The sequence below is a fragment of the Pelmatolapia mariae genome, linkage group LG10_11, assembly GCF_036321145.2.
Source record: "Pelmatolapia mariae isolate MD_Pm_ZW linkage group LG10_11, Pm_UMD_F_2, whole genome shotgun sequence".
NCBI lineage: Eukaryota > Metazoa > Chordata > Actinopteri > Cichliformes > Cichlidae > Pelmatolapia > Pelmatolapia mariae.
This window is the reverse complement of record NC_086236.1, coordinates 1,127,184-1,150,248: the sequence shown is the minus strand read 5'-3', so window position 1 is coordinate 1,150,248 and position 23,065 is coordinate 1,127,184. Positions and strand designations below refer to the sequence as shown.

At 45.7% G+C, this 23,065-nt stretch overlaps 2 protein-coding genes across 3 annotated transcripts; both read left to right on the top strand.

Moving 5' to 3' along the window:
* Positions 1-3,990: 3,990 nt before the first annotated feature.
* On the top strand, positions 3,991-11,593 carry dub (duboraya). The gene is made up of 8 exons (XM_063488249.1): positions 3,991-4,137; positions 4,236-4,306; positions 8,414-8,503; positions 8,733-8,801; positions 9,995-10,063; positions 10,160-10,402; positions 10,506-10,940; positions 11,049-11,593. Exons 2-8 carry the CDS (start codon positions 4,301-4,303, stop codon positions 11,070-11,072), a joined length of 936 nt encoding a protein of 311 aa, XP_063344319.1. The 5' UTR covers positions 3,991-4,137; positions 4,236-4,300; the 3' UTR covers positions 11,073-11,593.
* A 1,960-nt stretch (positions 11,594-13,553) lies between these two features.
* On the top strand, positions 13,554-22,202 carry guca1d (guanylate cyclase activator 1d). 2 transcript variants are annotated; one of them, XM_063485779.1, is made up of 5 exons: positions 13,554-14,106; positions 14,249-14,632; positions 16,758-16,907; positions 18,953-19,040; positions 19,292-22,202. In XM_063485779.1, exons 2-5 carry the CDS (start codon positions 14,438-14,440, stop codon positions 19,423-19,425), a joined length of 567 nt encoding a protein of 188 aa, XP_063341849.1. In that variant the 5' UTR covers positions 13,554-14,106; positions 14,249-14,437; the 3' UTR covers positions 19,426-22,202. The 2 variants fall into 2 exon arrangements, with proteins under 2 accessions (XP_063341849.1, XP_063341850.1); XM_063485780.1 differs by lacking the exons at positions 13,554-14,106; positions 14,249-14,632 and adding an exon at positions 16,002-16,539.
* Positions 22,203-23,065: the final 863 nt, after the last annotated feature.

The following is a 23,065-nucleotide window of genomic DNA, read 5'->3' as shown; positions in this document are numbered from 1 at the left end:
CAGCACAGCCTGTACAGAAGCATTAGATGTTGCAGCTCCTCCAACCAACGGCCGCAGCAGGCTAAACATGAGGACACAGATGACGCGCAACAATAAACACATGAGATACACTTCTGTGATATTTGCTCCTTTTATTACACATGGTACTGCCCACTATACGAATCAGCACAAGGGATCAAACTATTAAACAAATGCACAGACTACACCCACAAAATAACTGTAACTCACAAAGAATTGCACCAATTACTACACCAAACTACAACATTGGCCTATGGCATAAATTAGTGCATAAACTATACATCAAGTTACAGTCAAAAATGCATCAAAATGACTCAAGCTGCGGTCAACAGAAGCTTTCGCCTCATGCTCACCCAACCTTTCTGCTCATCAACATCAGGTGCGGTGAACAGGTGAGTGCAACCACATTTATCACCTAACACACCCATGAGTCATGCCCCACACTTGTGCACCAATACAGTGAGTGCATTTAAACCAACCCACTTAATCCAAAAGGGAACAACTCATATGGCTCCTACATTAGACTTTCCAGAGGCTACGATTTACAGGTGTTCCCTAAATGCATCAAAATGGCCGCCGGATGATTTCTCAAAAGTCTTTTGGAGGGAGAAAGTTTTCACAAGTGAAGGTTCCACCTTCAATGACGCCAGACATGTTGGTGTTCTGATTAAAGATGGCAACATGACCATAACAACCAGCCAATAGGAAAGCAGCATGAAATGACACTCTGACCAATGGAAGTCAAATGTTTAAAAATCAAAATATTAAGGATGGAAACAAAGAGGAATCTTTGGTTTAGTTGTGCTGGCAGACGATTGTCTGTGTGATTGGTCGTCCAGCTGTTACCATGACAACACCTAGGATAATGCAGTAAGGGTCACAGAAAGGGTCAAAAACATCAGTGCGTAGTCTGTGACTAGTTTCTCCATACAGGAAGCGTCTTGAAGCTGTCATCAGCAACAAAGGCTTTTATACACCTCAACTCGTCAGTTCTCGTTATCACAACTTCATCAGTGGTTTGGTTTTTCTTGTCAACAGCACCTTTTAAAGAATATATTTACTAAAAAAAAAAACTGGTGATGTGTTCAGTACTTATTGTACCTGCTTCATATTGTGAGGTAAAGACTCCACAAGAATACAGAGAAAACCTAAACAATCAGATGATGCCCCACGATTAAGTACTTGGTGACAGTAGGAAGGGAAAACTCCATTTTAACAGGAAGAAACCTCCAGCAGAGCCAGGCTCAGGGAGGGAAGGCCCTCTGCCAGGTGGGGTGAGGGGAGGAAGACGGGACAAAGACGCTGTGGAGGATGATAATGATTCAATGCAGAGAGGTGTATAAACTCATAGTGAGTGAAGAAGATGCACCCAGTGCATCATGAGAATCCCCCAGCAGCCTCGATTCCGGATTGAAGAGAGCCAATGATGGGAGGAACAGGGTGTCTTCTTTAGGGAGGTTTTTGACGTCCTAAAAGAAGTCCTCCTCCGTCATGACGCTCTCTGCTGCTGTTAACACGAGCTCTGCTGTTTCTACAAGAACGTCTGTGGCAGTTTAACCTTTTCATTACCAAGGGTTTGTAAAAGTGTGGCAGAGGGCTCCCAGCATATCCACACCACTGACCCCAGGTTTACTGTGTTTACCACAGCGTGGCTCTCGCTAACCTTTAGTCTGATCACCAGAGTTCTGCACAGACATGAAGTATTCACTGAGTTCTCCGTGTGGAGGATCTCGAGTTCTTCATCAGTGCATCGGATGCAGACCAGGAGGCCGCAGGTCAGTGAACGCCTCGTGTTCTCGGGGGTTGGATTTGAAATGTCTGTGCTTTCTGTTGTAACGACAGAGGTTTTGAGGTTGAGTAACTTCTCTTTGGTCACATTTCCGCAAGCGTCTCTTTCACCTTATAAGGTCTCCTCCTTCATAAAACTTCTTCCTGTCTGCTTCACCCCTCCCCTCCAACCACGTCCTGTGTCTCTGCTTAGCGCTCAAACCGCCAAAGCTGATTGGTCTGAAGATACGGTGACATGCAGTGAAAACAACACTGTAATAAGTGTGATGTTGAGGCCTTTGTTGTTTGTCCTGAACATTAAAACACGGTTTCATATCCCTGGATGGCGGCTGCAGGAGGAAACGAGTCCTCTTTGAAAAAAATCATGTCAGAGCATCTTCCTCTCTGCTCCACCCTCAGCTTCACCACAGGCGTGGGTTTCTCTTGTGATGCAAAGAGCTCAGGCAGCACTGATGAAACAAAAAAGGAGAAACGAGAGAAGAAATATCTGCTCGACTGACCCAACTTCCTCTCAGAGCCGAGGAGACGTCCTGCAGCTTCCTCTGTTTACACAGATGCACAAAAATACAGGCCGTGGTCGACAAACTGACACAAACACGCTAAAAATATGAATAAATATCAGTCAGAAATGGAACACAAGCATTATTATTGATGTTCGTTTTTTTAAAAGGCTGAAATTATTGATGAAATTCAATATTTTAAAAAGTGAATTAAAAAAACAAAAACAAAACCTTAGCTTGATAGCAGAAATGTGAGCCATAAACAAAACGTTTGGTGACCTCACTCTCTGATTTCTTGACTCCAGCACTAGCACTTTGACCCCCACAGTTAGACTTTTAGCAGCCTGAGGTGAGCACATTTGGATGAGCAGCTCCACAGACTGAACGAAGGCACCACACAGACTCAGGTACCTGCTAATCAACCTGCTCAGCAACATCCAATCAGCAGCCTGTACAGAGGCGAGAGCTGCCTGCCATGTTCAACCTTTAAAGAAATAATCATGTTTACAGCCGGATACAGAAACTGGTTTGGTGTCTGTAAATAATTTCCTCCTTTATAACAACAATTTTTAAGGTTCTTTAATAGAACAAACATTTTATACTCACAGATTAGTTCGTAATTATATTGTCCATCAAACTGATGCAGTCTGAGCTAAGCATCCAAAAATGTTAGTTCAGCTTTGACTAACAGAGGCCAACTGCAGCCAACTGCAGCTAACAGTGGCTAACAGATGCTAACAGCCGCTAACAGATGCTACCATTAGCTAACAGTAGGTAACAGAGGCTAACAGCAATACTTCCCAACGGTTCAGCATACATTAACCTCAGCTGAGGTAAACAGCCTTCCACAGATAGAGAAGAACCCCGAATGTTTCTCCGGGTCCTCACCGGCCAGCGTAAACGTAGACAGAGTACAGAGAGAGGGTTTTCATTTCTCTTGGCTGAATAAAACATGTTTGTTCCATATAAGAAAACAGAACTCAGTTGGATACAGTTTATAATCCATATAGTGGTGAAAATGGTTACACACTGTAAAGTTTGCATTATTAGGGGCGTGGCCTTTTTGTATTAAAGGTGCATGGTGATGCAGGCAGCTGTAGCTGCTAACTGTCTGCTTTTCTGGTGCCTTTTGTACCTGCCAACCATAAGGCAGTACCACTCGAACCCAATGTTTCCACTTCCTGCTCCTTTGTGATTCTGATAGGACCGTAATCTCCAAAGTGAGCATCAGACCTGAAACCAGAGAGCGAGACCATAAAGTGATCAGGAGAGAGTTCACTGAGCAGAACGCTCATTTTCCCATCGACTTCTGTACACGCAGACAACCAGAGCAGTCGCCCCCTGCTGGAGATTAGGAGGAATGCATTTTTAAAAGCTTCATTTCTGTAGTGAGATTTTATTTTTTAAAAATCCACAAAAACATTTGAAGAAACTCTTCATGATGACAAAACTGCAATCAGTAATTAATGCTTAAAGACGGTTTAGCCATCAAGCTGCAGCTGTGTAATGTTCACAGAGGAAATAATTAGAACACAGTGGGTGCAGGAAGCAGTCGGAGCTGATGTGATCAGATAACCGTGTCGTGTTTCGTAGCGACTCTGTTGTGAAACAGATTTAAGTTCTTCATTTGTAAACAAACGGAGTCTAACTGAGAACAGTGTTTGTGAGCAAAAGTCTTCCTTCCACTTCTGAGCGCTCAGCGGTTTCACAGGTTTAAATGTGACGATCGTGCAGACCGAGCTCAGAGATGTCAGGTTAATGAGCATGAGCTGAATTAAACCAGGTTTAATTGATGGGCATGAAGCTGCAGGACGATCAGAAACAGAGCGAGGTGATGAACATGTGACAGAACATGAGCTCCCTCTCGCTCTCTCTCTCTCTCTCTCTCTCTCTCTCTGAAATGACTCTGCTTCTATATTTAACCTGCAGGCCGGCTCTCTCTCTCTTTCACACATACTCGACATAAGCGAGGCGGCTGAGAGACGACGCGCAGGATGGAGGTAAAACTTCTCAAACTTTGCTTTCAGCTGCTGCTGGGTTTACACGTGTGTGTGTGTGTGTGTGTGTGTGTGTGTGTTCTGCTGCATCACAGTGGAGTTTAGATCAAAGTTGAGCACACTGCAGAGTGAACATTTTAAAAGGAACTGCTGCAATTTCGCCATCACTCTGAGCAGGCGTTCGGTGTGGCGTCCACATATTTCTGCTCATTTTGGCTTCACTGACGCAGTGACAAACCTGCAGGTTCGGTGAGGTGGCGTGCACTGAGCGTGTGCAAACTGTGAGTCAGATTTTTTTGTCTCTTTATCACAGCTCAGTTTGAACGTCTGCTGAAGCTCGCTCGTACGATTCCACGAAGGCCCAGAACTTATCTCTGCTTTAAAAATAGTTATCAGTTAACAACGAACCGTAGCCTGCTCTGTCCTCACAGGATGTGGAGAGTCACGTAGGCCTTCCTGACATCAGGGCTGGATTACTGACTCTGTGCTCGGAGCGTCTTCACCTGCACATGGTCCCAGTGCAGCTGCATGTTGTGTATGAAAGCATTTTAGCCGCCATCATGTTGTTGTTGTTCTGGGCAGGGAGTGACCATATTCAGATGAGAGGGCGGCGTGTTAACCAAAAAAGGAGCTCAGACTTGTTGTACGCTCTGTTAGTACGGTGACCTCCCAGCAGCCATATTATTGGTCCCATGACGTCAACAGCCCAAACAGAGGTCCGCTTCAGGGAGTCCAGTTAGCTGAGGTGAAGCTAGCAGACAGCTAGCAGCTACAGCCGCCTGTGTCTCCTTCCACCTGTCAGTCAAAGAGGCCACGCCCCTGACAACGCAATCTTTCTTAATGAAATTTAAATATGATATTATGAAAGGGAGAAATAGAAAGGCTTTATATGCTGTCGAGCTGAGGATTACTGGAGTCCCTGCTGGATGTTTGGGGAGCTGCAGGTTTTGATACTTTGACGTCTGAGAGCTCTCGAGGTGGAGCTTGATGTTGGCTGGTGGTGAAAAGCATTTGTTTGTGACCACTGACACTAAAGGTGACGGTGCATGCTGCAGTTCACATCCTATGTGCTGCCTCCACCCCGGCTGGATTACAGAGTCATTCCCTGAGCAAGAACTAATTCTCCAAACTGTGCACGTGGTTCTTCCTATTGTGATCAAAAGAATCGATAACATAAGTGATCAGGCGAGAAAACAACAGTTAAATCACGTTTTGTTTGTATGGAAACATCAAAAACACTTGTTGAGCCACAAAGTCAGTGACATACGCTGCAGCTCCTCTAATGCCCGCTGCAAAAAGTGACTTAGTCCTCCGATAACTTAGGACTCCACCTTCTTTTCCAAATATGATCACTTCCTGCTGCGAAAGAATAAAACATGGGAGCCACCAAGAAACTACTGTTGAGGACACCTGTGGGTGACGTCACAGCGAGTGGACGATGAAAACGATGAAGAGTCCTCAGAGTTTTGCAGAAGATGTAAAACCTTCATCTTCAAGGACGTCGGTGACTCTGCATGAAGTCAGAAGACCATCGAAGGCCTGAAGGTTCAATAACTGCCAATGGGCCCCATAGCTGTACACACACACACACACACACACACACACACACACACTCAGAGACACACACATACACACACTCAGAGACACACACATACACACACTCAGAGACACACACATACACACACACACACATACACACACTCAGAGACACACACATACACACACTCAGAGACACACACATACACACACACACATACACACACTCAGAGACACACACATACACACACTCAGAGACACACACATACACACACACACAGCAAAGAGGAAGTGGTTTAACGGCTTTTTTGTTTTTTTCATCACTTTCTAACTTCAGTTTATGGGTCAAACACACACCATGGAAACAATGCACACGCCTCTGAGAGGGTGTGTGTGTGTGTGTGTGTGTGTGTGTGTGTGTGTGTGTGTGTGTGTGTGTGTGTGTGTCCTTGAGGCAATATGATTTCATTATCTGTTGAATGTCAGCAATGTGAGGCCTTCGGGCCGGATCAACCACACGTCAACAGCTGTGTTGGTGTGTGCCTGAATATCTGCCTTTGTGGGGACCCGTGTGTATTTCAGCTTTGTGAGGACAGGCAGTCCCATCTGCCTGTGGGACAGGTCCTATAAACGTGCTTCTTTGAGGACTCCGTTTTTTGTTGGTCGCTGTCGGTCAAATGGAACACCGCCAGGATCGGCACGTCGTCCGTGCAGAGTGCGTGTTTTCTTGCTGTTCACATGTCGTGTGTATTTATTTTTAAAGCTTTTAACATTCCTCTGAGCTGAAGAATCGTGGGCGCGTTCTCTAATGCAGAAACACAAAACCATCAACTGAATCTCTGCAACTCAAAGTTTCAAAGTCACCATCATCCAGCAAAACACAAGGGTTTGACAACAACGTGACTTTAAAACTGAAAATATAGCTCATGTTATTCAAAGCATCACCGTGGCAACCAAGAAAACAGGGCTCTATTTTAACTCAAACCGCGATCTCTTTCTTAGGCTAACAGAGTCTATTTAATGCCCGAACCTGAACCAGTGATCAATAACATGATAAAACATTCAAATATAAATAAAGTTTAGGGCCATGTGACCAAAAAACCACGCCCACTTTAAGGCTTGCAGCATTCATTCATGCACGGCTCTCTGAGCTCTGCAGCTGCTCTGTTCTTCTCTTTTTCACTCGTTCTGTTGGAGTTTGGATCTTGTCCCAGCTTCAGCTGTGGGACAGATTTGACTTTAGTATACAGAGGAGTTCACTCAGACCGTTGGCTGACAGCTCGTCTGAGATGTTTGGTTTGGGCTTCATGGACGTGGCTGTAGCTCAGGTGGTAGAACGTGTCACCTGGTACTCGGGAGGTTGGTGATTTGATCCCAGTCTGCTCCAGTCTGCGTGCTGGCAACATACTAACCCCAAACTGCTCCACGTGCATCCATGTGATAGACAGAGCTCACATAGAAAAATAAAGGTGTGTTCAGACAGACTAGAAACGTGCTACATATGAACAAACATCTCCACTTCGGTCTCATCTGTTGTAGAAGAAGCAGACCCAGTCTGTGCTGGGGTTTTGTTGGCATGAACTTTGACCTTTAACCTGCTAACTGAGGCCTGTAGAAGCTGAGATGGAGAGTCTCTGGTGTGAGAGGTTTTCACCTTTTTGTCAGTAAAACTCACATGAAAACGATGGAGGGAGATTTATGTTACCGAGCACAGATGAAAGCACGATGAGACTGAGCTGTATGAAGACGCTGCAGCGTCTGTAGGCAGACCCGAGCCCGGGAACAAAACTATTATCAGGACTGAAGGATCAAAAGCCCCTAAAAGAAGTGAAAGTCGTACGAGCTGCGACTGTGATGGACGGACGAGCAACTAAAGTTTAGTTTCTGCAAGTTTGAACAAATCAAAGTAACGTCTCAGTTTAAACTTCCTGTTGTTTGGAAACGAGTTGAGTCACTCTAAAGGAAACACCAACGAGGCGGCGCCTCAAACGCCACAAACGGCCTGAGGCTCTTCATCCTCTGAGCGAACGAGCTGACACGCCTCCATCCTAACATGGTTACAACGCTGCTAACACGCCGCCACACAGGACGTACTCAACAGCTCCCACAAATCATGTTTACACTACTTTACATATGCCTCTGTGGGGGCGGGGCCTAAAGCCGACTCCAGTTTCTCGCTTTTTATTCTCAGGAATAAATGAACCAAAACACCAAGTTACATCTTCCTCAGATTACAGACTCGTGATTGGACGGCTCATCAATGAGCAGTGGCTCAAGTATGAAGGGCTCCGAATGGAGGCGGGGCTTTACCTCAACACCTGTCAGTTCACCATTTGAAAGCTGCAGGTAGGACAGATGTTCTTACCGTCCGTCCGTCCTGCTGCAGCGCGCAGAGGAAAGATCCGGGCGTGAATGACCTCAGAGTGGACGAAGCGTCGCACGGAGACAAACTCCAATCCTAACAATCTTTAACGCGATGAAATCTGCTGCAGACACATCGCTCGTGTCCATTGTTACTGATATCATCACCGCTTTCACCTGCTCGCTCACCTGGTCTCTCCTCTCCGTCCTCAGGAGCAGGCTACATCGCAGCGCTCTGTGGCTGAACTCGCCAGGAGGTTCAAAGGTGCGGCTCCGCCACAAAGCCCCGCCGGGAATGAACAGGTGAGTGTGACGACAGCCAGCACGTACGCTGCACACAGCAGGGCGTAGACACGTCCGGTGCAGACCTGCTATCATCTGCAGTCAGATTTATAGACTCGGTAAGAATCAGTAACTCATATCAGGCTCATACATGGTGATAGGATCTGATTCAGGGAGTCAAACTGGCAACCTTTTAGGCCATACTGGGAGTAATGGTCTTCTTTTAACTGCTGTTTTTGTCGTTTACCAGGAGAAGCCGGTCAGACGGCGACCGCCCCGCACCCTACAGCTGTCCAAAACCCAGGGAGGCGAGCAGCAGGTGAGACAGAGATTAGGGAACGTGACAAAACGATGAAGACTCCTGAAACATGTTCAAAGCCAGCCGATGGTCTGGTGGGGCACTGATGTGTGAAGGTTCAGTTAAAACAAAGACTACACAAACACAAAAACAACACAAATGGCAGGAAACTGTTAAAAATGATGAAATTACTGATTTATGACTCAGAAAAAACGACAAAACTATTTAGTTCAATACATCTTATTTTTTATTTTATTTAGTCTCAAATCACAATAATACAGAAAACTCCACCAATCAGACCACCGCCTCAGAGCAGCACATGGCGACAGTGAGAAGGAAGAACTGTCCTGTAACAGGAAGAAACCTGCGCAGAACCAGGAAGTGTGAAGCGCTTCTGCAAAGGAAGCAGAAAAAGACAAAAACACCTCAAACATCTTCATCGATAACCACCGTCGATGGCGACTTTCGTGCTGCGCTCTGTCCTCTCCGTGGTTTGGTCGTCATAAACCTGAATCAGAGCCGATTGGGTGTCCAGACCACCTCATCCGGCTGATTTTCATTCCAAGGAGTCGCAGCTTCTCCGAGGCTGAGCCCTGCGACCTGTGGGGGAAACACCGCTGTGTTCCCTGTCACTGACTCATGACCACAGATAGGTAGGTGGAGCATCCTCTCTTCACCACAGCTGCCCAGTTTGTCACACTCGATACAAACAGGAAGTAGACACAGATCCTGATGCTGGTTCTGCAGGACATTTCTTCTTGTTAAATGGGAGTTTTTCCTTCTCACTGTTGCCAAGTGCTGTCTCTGATCGTCAGAGTCTCTTTCCTACAACAATCAGCACCTCGAGGTGTCGTTGTAAACTGGGCCTTTATATCTGCAATTTAGTTAAACTGTTTGTAATATTTAAGTTTGAGCCAATAATCGTCGTTCCTGGAGTCTACGCACCCTTCAGAGGAAACTCATGTCTTCCACAGTTGAGAGGGAGAAATCCCCCAAGAGCATGATGGGATATATTGTCAAAGGAAATCACCGAACTGTGACTGAACACTTGGTGTCGGAAAAAAGGCACAAAAATTAAAACATGACAGGCGAGAACTGAGGCCACGTTCCCGAGGAGCTCCTCGTCTGGTCTCCATGTTTACATGAAGATCTACGAAATAAACTCACCTGTGTGTGTGTGTGTGTGTGTGTGTGTGTGTGTGTGTGTGTGTCAGGGTCCTGCAGATGCCCCGACGTCACCTGTCAAAGTCAAGAGGAACTCTGGTCTAATTGAGAAAATCCAGGTGAGTCCAGCAGGTTTCTGCTGCCCCCTGCTGGTGTAAACATGCACCGACATCACTCTGACATCACTCTGACATCACTCTGACATCACTCTGCAGGCTGAACTCTTGCTCTCGCCCACGGGTCCTCCTATGAAGAGCCCTGGCATCAGGATGCTACCTCTCAACTTCCCCCTGCCCTCCCCTGGCTCCGCCCCACCTGGTACCTCAGTAACCACCTCGTCCTCAGCGACCCCCACCAGCCCAGTCGCTTCCTCTCCTGTAACTGAAACGGAAGGCCCCGCCTCTTTTGAGGAACCTGCCACTGTGGCGGAGGGATTGGTCCTGCAGAGCATCAACAAGGTGAGACCCCTCCGAGGCGTTCATGTGATGCATTCAGTGACCTGTAAATACCTGCGCCGGCCAGCCTAAACATTCAGTTCTTCACCCTTTGGTTCTCCTCCAGGGCAGAGCTCGCCACTCCATCCGCCGCCGTCCGCCATCGCGTCGCCACAGGACATCCAGCAGCGGAGAGGTGGAGGCCAAAGACGCAGCAGACACACAGGTGAGCTCGACGACTGACCCCACCGACAAAACTGCAGCCGGGGGCGATCAGGACGGCGAGCAGGGCGGTGCAGGTGACGTGTTCAAGAAGGAGGATCAAACAGACGCCCCAACCGCTCCTGAGAAAAACCAAACTCACGAAGAGGAAGAGCCAAAGAGCGGTGACGGTGATGTGAAGGAAGGAGAGAAAGGGTCTGTAGAAGGAGAGGAGGAGGAGGCACCATCATCATCATCATCAGAGAAGAAGGAGGAGGAGCCGAGGTCGCAGGAGACGCAGAAACAGGACCCGACCGAAGACGCTACACTGACAGACGGCAAAGAAGAAGAACAGAGCGAGGTAAAGTACCTGTTCTCCTTCCAGAGTGACATCAGTGCAGTACTCTGTGTACTTTGTGTACATGTACTTCATCGCTGAAGCTGAAAAACTGCAACATTTCCCCCGCAGGAGGCGACGAGCTCAGCCCGATGAGGAGCCACACGTTGACGAGCCCCTGGAGTGCTGGGAGGGAAACCCCGTATCAGCTACACCTGACTGGAGAGGCCTGCAGACGCTGAGGAGGCGAATATTTAGAAACTCTGAGGCGCCGCCCGCCATCTGCGAATGAGCGAAGATGCTCGGCCAATCGTGCAAAGGTCCACCGTCCACTCAACGCCTTTCCTCACCGCAACACTGCATTCTTCCTGTTCAGCCATATATACTGTGACCTGTCTGTTCTTACTGTGTGCTGCCTTCGATGATGATGATGATGAGTGGTTTGTGTCTGTGTTTAAAGCCACAGCTGTGAGGGGAATCCTCAAAGCCTCGTTAGGTTTCACTGATTTCTGGGAACCTCCGAGGTTTTGATTGGATCGCGACACACAGCCTGAGGAGGCGGTGACGTCACAAAGTGCTTCTGATGATGAAATTAAAATACTTTTGCTACCGTAATGATGATCTGCTCTGTTTTATTTGATCTGGCAGTGCTCAAAGAAATAAAGAGTTGATAATGAGTTCTGATTTTTCCGTGAGGTTCAGAGAAAATAACCTGCACGTTTCCTCCATCACATCCTCACAGCTGCAGCGCGATGAGGAAAGCTACCTGTCAGTCAAACAGGCCACGCCCCTGATAATGCAAACTTATCAGGGGCCTGAATAAACGTTAAAGTCTGTATAAGTCTGGCCCACTGGGCTCTGGTGAAGTACAGAGTAGAAATTTGAGACTTTTAACTGTATTTTAAAAAGTTTTATCTTTACTAATAAAGACTCATCGTAGTACTCCAAATTAACAATAGGTTCATCTATTACAATGGTACACAACGTGTGAGGAGGAAACAGTGGGAAGGAAAAACTCCCTTTTTACAGGAAGAAACCTCCGGCAGAACCAGGCTCAGGGAGGGGCGGGGCCATCTGCTGTGATTGGTTGGGGTGAGAGAAGGAAGACAGGGGGCGTTTATCAATATGCGTACTTGTGCGTACTTGCGTTCTCGTGTACTCGTGATACGTCATCAGTCGGAGACCAAGTACTGTTCCAATTCGAAGTACGCATCAAGCCGAGAACGCGAAAAAGTCCCGGATGTGTTCTCGATCCGCCCGTTTCATCGAGCATGCATCGGTGTGGACTTGGGACAGCTATATATCCCAGAATGCATTTCGTCCAAAACTCAACAGCGGACTCCCGGCACATCGGCGAGTACGTACTCACCGAGAACGCGAGTACGTACTCGCGTACTTGGGCATTGATAAACGGCCAGGATAAAGACATGCTGTGGAAGAGAGACAGAGATTAATAACAAGCATGATTCAGTGCAGAGAGGTCTATTAACACATAGTGAGTGAAGAAGAAACACCCAGTGCATCATGGGAATCCCCCAGCAGCCTACACCTATTGCAGCATAACTAAGGGAGGATTCAGGGTCACCTGGTCCAGCCCTAACTATATGCTTTAGCAAAAAGGAAAGTTTGAAGCCTAATCTTAAAAGTAGAGATAGTGTCTGTCTCCTGAATCCAAACTGGAAGCTGGTTCCACAGAAGAGGGGCCTGAAAACTGAAGGATCTCCCTCCCATTCTACTTTTAAATACTCTAGGAACAACAAGTAAGCCTGCAGTGTGAGAGCGAAGTGCTCTAATAGGGTGATATGGTACTACAAGGTCATTAAGATAAGATGGGGCCTGATTATTTAAGACCTTGTATGTGAGGAGCAGGATTTTGAATTCTGGATTTAACAGGAAGCCAATGAAGGGAAGCCAATACAGGAGAAATCTGCTCTCTCTTTCTAGTCCCTGTCAGGACTCTTGCTGCAGCATTTTGGATTAACTGAAGGCTTTTCAGGGAGTTTTTAGGACTTCCTGATAATAATGACAAACTAATGGAACTTCGTACGCTCATTCAGCAGCAGGTAAAAACTTTCAACATCAAAACACAAGAAAAAAAAATCCTCCCAAAATTTAGAGACCATCATGAAATCACATCAGGAACAATGAGATGATGAACATGACGTCCTGACCCACCTCAGTAGGACTCGGGCCAGATTTAATCTTCACATGTGAGCCTTCAGTGATGTGAAACAGTGTGTGTCTGCTGCCTGTGTGACAAAGTGAAGCAGGCCAAAGATCTCAGACAGCAACACATCCTGCTGTGATCTAAAGAAACACCAGAGTCAGTGACATCATCAGTCTGAAAGGGTCACTGGGACATTTCTAAGACTGTGGGACTCCAGTGATCCACAGTGGGAGAAAACTTAGAAGGAGGTGAACCTTCCCGGGAGTGACCGGTCGACCAAAATTACTCATCAGAGAAGAACCCAGAAGAAGACCTGCAGGCTTCACATGTCTGAGCTAAGGTCAGAGGTCACGATTCAACAATAATAAAGAGACTAAACAAAAATGACATCCATGAGTTTAAGGAGAAACTCACTGATCAGGTCAAAGTGACCAGAAACTACATTTTGTGCTTATTTTTCTTGTCTTTGTCTCATATTTACATTAGTTTGATGAAAGTGTGACCAGCAGGGCGTCTCTGCTGTGGCGGCTCAGAGACGCTCAGCTCTGATTGAACCTGCCGGCAGGACGAGCCGCTGCCTGGATGATCTGATTAGAGCGCCGTACGTCTCAGGTCGTGGTTTCAGGCGTTGGGTGGAATAATTAAGGAAATAGCCATGGGTAACTTACTTAAAGCAAAATTTCCAGAACAAAAACTAACACACAGCAGAGGTTTGAAAGAAACGAAACCAAAGTAACTGCTTTGAAATAATCTGTTCTCGTGCCTTCTTCACTGCCTGCTCGTGTGAAAGAAGAAGAAAAATAGTCACAGACGTTTCTGGAGCCCTGCACCGTGGAAGCAGCTGGTCTTGGTCTTCAGTGGTCTGCTTGTTTTTTGGCGTGGGCGTCTTTCTCCTTGGTTCTCGTGTGTTTCTGAACTTTTCCAGGTTTCTAGGAGCCTGCACATCCCCTCAGCTGAGCAGCGAAGAAAGTCCTGCGTGGGCGTCATGTTGGAAAACCTCTCTGTGTGAACGCGGCCTGCCAGGTGAGCCGGTTACATAACATTCTGCTTCCAGGGCCAACCCGCCCTCCTGCAGGCACCTGTCCTGGAACGGCCTCCGGCAGCACAGCCCTGTGGTGATCTCATTAGGGAGTTATTTTCAGTGCTTCTTTGGTTCTTCCTGCAGGACCTAAGAGGGTTACAGAGTCCCGAGGTTCACTCGGTGCCTGCAGAGTCACGGCAGCCTGGATGCGGGCCACCTCGAGCCTCCACCTGCAGGGTGATCGTCTTTTGTGTGGTTTCCTGTCCTGAGGAGGATCGTAGGACTGCAGAGCGCCTTTAACAAGCAGCGCATCGGGCCTCGGTCTCCTCCGCCATGGGGAACCACGGCTCGAGCCTGGACGACATCCTGGCCGAGGACATGCACCACTGGTACAACAAGTTCATGAAGGAGTCTCCGTCAGGCCTCATCACACTGTTCGAGCTGAAGGCCATACTCAACCTGAAGGGCATGAACGAGGACGCCAACCGCTACGTGGACCAGGTCTTCTTCACCTTCGACATGGACGGGGTGCGTTCCACGTCAGTTTGCCCAGCCTGTTCTTCCATGTTTATAGGACGCGGCTTCTGCAGAAAAGTAAAAGTAATCTGATTCTATGATAGCAGTGACACGTCGACGGGTTTAGAGCTGATTTTCTTTTGTTTTCAAAATGCTTATTTAGTCTATTTCTCACCAAAACATCCAATAATGACATATAACCTGTTATATCAGGCTCCTAGTATGACAGCTAGTTATGATGCATTGATATCAATTTGAGACGAGTGTTACTAAAGTGGGGTTAAAGGTCACATGAAAGCTCAGATTAAAGAAAGGAAGACTCTACATGGGACGTGCTTTGAAATGAAAACGTCTGATTTATGAGAGAAAACTTGACCTACTGCTTGTAGGTCTGAGCTGAGAGCTCTGCAGCTTGTGAATGAGGCCAATCAATAATCAATAATGCTGACCGGGCTTTCCTTATTGATAAATCTGACTGTGGATACAGGGTGTACCAAAACCAATCATCAGATATCTAAAGGCTATGTTTTTAAAGTAGTGGACATAGAAGCTTGTGGTCAATGTTCACATACAAAGCTGAATATAAAGTTTTGCATAGAAACCTGTTGACACCTGGACAGCTGTTGCTATGGACAGCTGTTGCTATGCGACCACATGAATCTTCAAATCAGAAATCCCTCGTTTTTAAATATTAACGTAGGTGATGGTGTAGTCGTGGTTACATCTCTGCATGTAAGAGTCAGTCCAAATAAACTCCTAGAAGCTCACAGCAGCCGTGTTATTGGTCACATGATGTCATCAAAGTGCCACCATCCACCTGTCAGTCACAGAGGCCACGCCTCTAATAATACCAACTTTGATCCTGAATGCAGTTTAAAAAGGTCTCCACAGAGACCAGTTTGTGTATCAGGCTGCAAACATGTTTATTCTGCTGCGAGGTTTAACATGGGAGTCTATGGGACTCTGCTGCCCCTGCTGGACACCAGATGAACTGCAGCTCCATGTTTCAGTTTGGAGGTTGATTCTTGTCAACATGAAAATCATACATGAAACCAGACGTCAGCACATGTGAAATGTTGCTCATACTGTGAACACGAGTCTTCAAACTCAAAGCTTTCATGGAAACGTTAAAATCGCGCTGTGGTGCAGAGCGCTCGCTCGACCGGGAGAGGCAGGACTTCCTCCCGCTCCATCGTTTCATTCGCTCTCTAAGCAGCTTACAGTGCTGGCATGCAGAGCTGTGTGTATGTGTGTGAGGATGCTGTGATCAGGTGAAGGGCAGCAGGAGATCTCCAGGTACATGATCTCATGTACTAAAATTATTTTATTATTTTCTTAATATAGCACAAGGTTAAGTTCGCTTTGTCCTTTCTGGCTCTGAGTACATTTCAGACTCGGTACTTTTTCACTCTTCAGCTTTTACCGCAGTATTTTTAAAGCCGGGTATCTGTTCTTCTGCCACCTCTGGATTAAAGGCTTCAGCCTGCAGCAACGACATGTGTAAAATATAAAGAGCAGGATGTATTTTAACCATTTATTACAAAAAGTTGTCCACATTTCAATAAAGCTGGAACTGGGTGGATGGATGTTCAGGTGTAAGAGGTCCTCCCACAGAGGCCCGGAGGCATGGATGGTTGAGCTCTGTGTGGAGACTTTAGGAGGTGGCTTTATAATGTGGATGGTTGGTGGTTCGATCCTGGGCGCCTCCAACCTGCGTGGTGAAAAAAGCACTTTGAGTCCTCAAACTGAGCACCACGTGATGGACTGAAGCTGCGGTCTGACCAATGAGGAGCTGAGATTCAGTGTCAGGTGATCGGTGAATGTGCAGCCCAAGAATGCTGATGATTGTTAGTCTCATCTATGAGTTTTGCTGTCGCTCTAAATCATCTGCTGTTGTGGAAACTGGTCATAAAACCTCTGTAAGTATTACAGTAACATAAAACTACAGTTTTTAATGTGCAGAATTATTGCACAGCTGATCGACAGCATCAAAGACTCTCTGTCTGTCACATTTGCTCTGCTTTGGTTTTGTGAAGCTGAACAAACGTCCATATTAAAACTGAGGTCTGAATCTTACAGGATGTCCCTGAACGCCCCCTCGCTGATGCAGTTTTAACTCCCTGCTTTGTGTCTGCAGGACGGCTACATTAACTTTGTGGAGTACATCGCAGCCATCAGCCTGATGCTGAAGGGAGAAATCAACCAGAAACTGAAGTGGTACTTCAAACTGTTCGACCAGGACGGCAACGGAAAGATCGACAAGGAAGAGCTGGAGACCATCTTCACGGTAATGAACTCACCACCACGCTGACACAGGCTTAATCTTCTCCTGTCTTTGAGCTTTTTAATGCTGCCTTCTCAGCTTCTATCTTAAGACAGTTTAATCCCGCTGACACCGCCCCAAGCTTCAAATGGTGTCATGGTGTCTTTTAAGGTCGGTGCAGCAATTACATTTTGTCTTAGTCCCACAGAAAGGTTTATGCATTTATAGAAAACTGGTTTCAAACTCACACACTAGACATCTGCAATATTTCCAGCTTTACAGGAAAGTTGGACTGAAATCAAGAGTGTCCCTCTCCACATGGATCCTGAATCAGCAGCACGGAGAACGGGGCTGGATTAGCTCTGAACTTAGACCGCTGCTAATCCTCTGAAAGAGCTCAATCAATCAGTCAAGGAAACTGCTGAAAGTGGAACAAGCCGTTCCCTTTGTGCTCTGACCAGTCGTGGACCAGAGAACATGGAGAACAAGATTACATTTACCAGGATATCTTTAAAGCATCGGAAACATCTGATTCAGCTTCTGGAGTTGGTAATCACGGAGCCTCGGACACGGATGCCGTGAGCTAAACCACAGTACTGGTCGTTCCCTGCAGAGTAACCAGACTGGTGGCCAAACGCTCACTCGTCAGATACGAAAAATGAGTTAGCATTATAAAAGGGTTCCTTCCAACCTGAACATGACCAACTTAGCAAACAGCTGCTGAGACCACCACGCCCCCTCCAGGTCCTCTGTTTGCGTCCTAACGTGGATTCTTTGATCTTTTACAGCTGAATCGCTCCTGACAGGAACACGTGTTTGTTTCAGGCTTTCACCGGCCATGGTGGTGAAGAAGAACCTCGTGACATCATTGGTTCTTCTTCTTTGGACTGAGCGATCCCTGTAGCAGCAGTTATGAATAGGGATGGGTATCGTTTAGGTTTTATCCGATAGCGGTGCCAAACCGGTACTTTTGAAACGGTGCCGGTGCTTAAACGGTGCTCGAACCGGTGCTTAAAGAATGGAGAACACAAAATTGGTCCAAAAACCTCTCATGTTCAGCTGTTTTTTTGTAAAAAGATAACAATGTTAGCCTTTTCTGCAGCTATAGGGCATATATGGTATCACTCTTGGCTGGAAGCAGTGCTTAAACAATGGAAAAAACACAAACTTTGTCCAAAAATCTCTCATGTTTAACTGTTTTCCACTTTTTCTTTGGTCATTTTAGCCTTTTTGGCCAGGGTGAAGGGAGTATCTGCCTTCAAACAAGAAGACAGCCGCATGTAACTACGACGGTGTTTGCTAGTTCATCTTACATGCATTAATGTAATAACGTGGTTAGCCTACTCAACGTAAATTACACACGAACAACATTAAGCTACTCACGCAGAGAAGAACGGCTGCTGCTGCCATCATCATCCTCATCATTTCTGCTACACTGACAGGGCTAGGGGCCAGGACTCTACTCTTCGGGATCTTGGGGGATGTTGCTAACTCCGGGTCCGATAACAGGCACCACACCCGCAGTAGATGTGCTCGGTGTGAGGTCTCACAGCAAGCTATTAAATAAGGTGCATTTCTCGGCTTTTAAAAAAACGCTATGCGTCACCAGGTGTTTCATCAGATTTGAGGTGTTACCTCCTTTGCACAGTATCAGCTTAAAGCACTTGTTGCAGGCTGCTGAGTTTGCATCTTTTGCTGTGAAGTACAGACAGACTTTTGACCGCTTCGCCTTGGGCATTTTTAATCTGTAGCTCTGCTCTAAAAGAACGTACGTACCTGGGCCCGCCTACTATCCTTGGAAAGGTAAAATGATTGGCTAGAATCCAAAGTGTATGACACCTCAGGAAAAAAAAGCACCGAAATGTGCGCTGCTTTTCGGTCTGGTTACTGCCGTTTATGTCAGAACCGGTGCCATAATGGCACGGATACCGGTACCCATCCCTAGTTATGAAAAACCTGAAACTGACCGATACACAACGTTAAGCTCAGTCAGAGATTATTTTACTGAACGCTGACTCATCTTCATGATTCAGAAACTTGTTATTTGTCCTTGGTGTCTCCATCTGCAGGCCATCCAAGACATCACACGGAACAAAGACATCGACCCCGAGGAAATCGTCTCGCTCATATTTGAGAAGATTGATGTGAAAGGAGAAGGTAATGAGGACAGCTGAGAACAGCTCAGATAGTAAACTCTGTAACTCCTCTCTGCCAGATCTGGACCAAAGTCGCATGACAGCCAACAATGAACCAAAGAATTAGTAAACAACACAGTTGAAGATCCGACCTACACCCCAAACGACTTCCCACTATATAACGGATGGGCAGATTTTCCACATTTTGGTCTGTGTTGTGTTTAAGAGGCATTTTGTTTATTAAATTATGGATTCTGACCTCTGACCCTGCAGGTGAGCTGACCCTGGAGGAGTTCATCGAGGGAGCCAAAGACCACGAAGATATCATGGACATGCTGAAGACCCTGATGGACCTGACGCCGGTCTTACTGATCATTATTGAGGGCCGGACGGGGAACAACCAATGAGAGAAACGTGGAAGCAGTGAGCTGTGATTGGCCGTTTGGACAGATTTAACATTACAGAGAGGAAGCCTGGCTGATTTTCATGCGAAGAAGGTCATGATGGACTCTGTGAGCTGCATCTGCCAATCCCCTCCTGCTGTAGGTCCCCCCGGACCAGGAGTTTGTGGTGCCACGCTGGTGCCACCTAGTCTTTCTCTTGTATGTGCTATATGTATGGAACCAACACCACTGCAGTGGGAACAAGGTCTTCATATTCCTTTGCCATAGAGAACCTCATTTCATCCAACATTTTTCTAATTTCTACTTCAACTATTTAGAAAATGTGTCGCACTGACGCTGGACTGAGAATCAGAAAGTTGAGATACCTGAGGCTGAGTTTTAACAGCAGCATTAATAAAAACAACTACCAATAATAATAATAATAATAATAATAATAATAACTAATAGTAATAATTCTTCCAATTACTACGAGCTTTCAGAAAAACTTTAAATCTTTTCAACATCTCAACATCAAAGATTTTCTCCCCAGATTTATTCGTCTGACTTTGATCTATAAGAAAAGCATCAAGCTTCACTTTCTGCAAGCAAACAGTCCATCAATACTGAGACAGCAGCACAGTAAAAGGACCTGAACTGTGGCTATGCTCCATGTCTGAGAATACTGCTGGAGCGATTTGTGTGCTAATAGTTTTTGTAATACTGAGACAGTGATTTGGAGAAGGTGCTGTCTCTGTGAGCCGGGAGATTATCGTACAGCTGATCCTCTTAATGCTGCCAAAGGATCTGATTCTTCCTCTAGAGGAGGCTTCATCATCTTTCACCCCCACACAGGTTCATGTGTTTGAGGACAAAACTAAATGTTTCAAACACATCCTGCGGCCGTGATGTGTTTAACACACAGTCTGTGGGGTCGATAAATCCACTTTCCATATCAGAGTGAAGCGGTGCATTCAGGGACCAAAGCTGCTCCATCAGCTCTACTGGCAGCAGGCCAGTCCAAAGGTCCACTCGGGTCAGGCCGGACCAAACTGGGGCACCTGAGGGCAGAACAACCTATCATCTCACTCACAGTGGAGGACTAAGTACATTTACTCAAGTACTATGCTTGACCTCATTTGTATGCCATTATCTGCTGCTCTACTTCTCAGAGAGAAGCTTTGTACTCCTCTCAGTGAACCAAGCTAACACATCAAAGCCTCAACATGATATTAATGAAGATGTGAGCACCCGCACACTTACTCATATTTAGTGAAAGAGACCAAAAGGACTCAATGAAATTGTGCTTTTTGAATGAGAATTAGAGATGGCATCTAGTGGCCATTGTTGGAATTGCACTTTTATTTATTCCTGCACTGATTTCAGTAGCAGTACCTACAGATGAAACATAGCTTTTACCCACTGATCACTTTCTTCTGAATCTACTGAAAGGTTCAGCAGGTTTATGTAGATGAATGTCCTGCTGTCTTCAGTTAAACGTAGTGAACCGGTGCACATTTCCACCATTTTGGAGTGGAATTATTATACCTGAGGATGTGTCATTAATGAAGGGTGGAGGACAGTTAAACAGAAGAATCTCAAATATACAACATATCCAATGATTTTATCACCGTTATGAAAACCGTATATCAAAAACAAGTTTTCTGGTCATTTCAGGAGAAAAAAAACTTTGGGGTAGAGTTTAAACAGGAAGAAATCTGCATATCATGGAGCACAGATCTGCTGTATAGACTGTACAGTGTTGTAAGGTATGAGAGGTCCTGTGTCCCGGACAAGCCCCCAAACATGTTATAACTTCAAATTCAAAGGCACACAGAGAACCTAATATGAGCTGTCACCATACTGCTGCTGTTATAATAATGAAAATAAAGTTACTTTCAAAGGAAAAACAGATAAACAAAAGAAGAAGAAGAAGGCTGTGAACCAACCATCTGCTTCCTATCTAAACTAATGGAACCAAAACTGAAGACTGTGGGTAACTCCCAGCTCAACCCATAATACACAGAACTACAAAAGCAACAAAACGTAACGTGAGTGAGGGAGGATGACTAAGACGCTAACTGCCAACCTTCATGCTCCGCCTTCCCTGGCTTTATATCTGTGTGGTGGTTCATCTGCAGCCAGTCAGCACTAATAATAAATCAAAGAGAAGAGAGCAGGTTAATGAGAATGATTGGGTATAATAACAGGATGATGGACGTGTCAGCACACTGAGTAACCACCAGGATATGTAAATTAAGAGTATCCATCCACAGGATACACACCAACAGCAGGATCAGATTTTAGTTTGCATTCACCTACTTGTGAAAAATAAATCAGACATAAGCAAAATTTGGGAAATGGGGAAAAAAAACAGAGGTGGCTGCATGCACAGTCTACAAGATATCGATCATAACTTCACTGATTTTTGCAAAACACGGTCGCCATAATGATCAGCTCAGCTGCACGAACCAGGAGCTTTTTTTTATAAACCACTTTTTCCACTGCGCCCTCTAGTGGACTCTCACAGCAATACATATGCTATAAGTTTAAAGGCCAAGCACACTACCGGCCTGGTTTTGCGCGACAGGTCGCTCGATTGGATGTTTTAAATGTTTTTATTTTTACAAGGTGACACGTGTGACCACGTCAGGAGGGTCTGAGGATGTCTGACCAGGTAAGCTAACAGGTCCTGCTGTGCTTAGCTGGTCAGACATTTTTATGGTGAAAATGTGTCCTGTAAAATCTTCAGTTCTAACCACTCACGTATTGTGCTGCCTTATCAATAAAGCTTTTAAGCAAACTGTGTGCTTTTCATTTAGCCCCATTAAAGAATGTATAAAGAACACAAACACTGTGTTTTCCTTTTTTAAGAACCTTCATCGATACTTTGCTGGCAAAAATGTCAAAAACAATAAAGTTCTGTACTTTGGTCCAATAACGCGATGGCTCTCCAGCTGTTTACAATCTCAGAGCAGCTGGACGGACTTACTGATAATGATGATGATGAGGAGTAGTTCGTTTTTGTGTCTCTGATGAAGCACATGACTAAAATCAATTCAGAGTCAGTTAAAGGGGTCTGCCTGGGGACCTCCGATTTGTTGGTTTTTATTCTTCAAATCCAACGTGGTGAAATCCAGCTTCTGATTTAAAGTAAGTCCAGTGGAACCCCTGAGGAGCCACCCAGGAGCCTGCTGGGTGGATGATTATTAGCTTTTCTTTTTTTTTAAACCTGTCCCGTTTGGTTCTTTTGCCATCAGAATTATTGTCTAAAGGTGAAGAAAGATGCCCAACGGATTTACTTTACCAAATGGACCATCCCAGCCTTGCCGTAATGGTCTATTTGATTCACCTTTTATTGTTTATTTTATTTTCACTTGCTGAATACGGGACAGACTTGACCGAGGGAAAGAAAGGGGAGAAAGAAAGAGGGAAAGACAAGAAGGAAAGAAAAACAGCTGAGAGGAGGGACGGGGAAAAAGGGCAAAAAACAAAAACCAACAAAATAAGCAGACAAAAAATACATATATCGATCACCTGGATCACCTGTTGAGAAAGAAAAAAGAAAACAAGCAGAAGAAAACGAGAGTAATAGAATAAACAACATCACAATGATCTATGGGAATATAACAGTAAAAACTAAATATTAAACATTATTGTGCAGCAC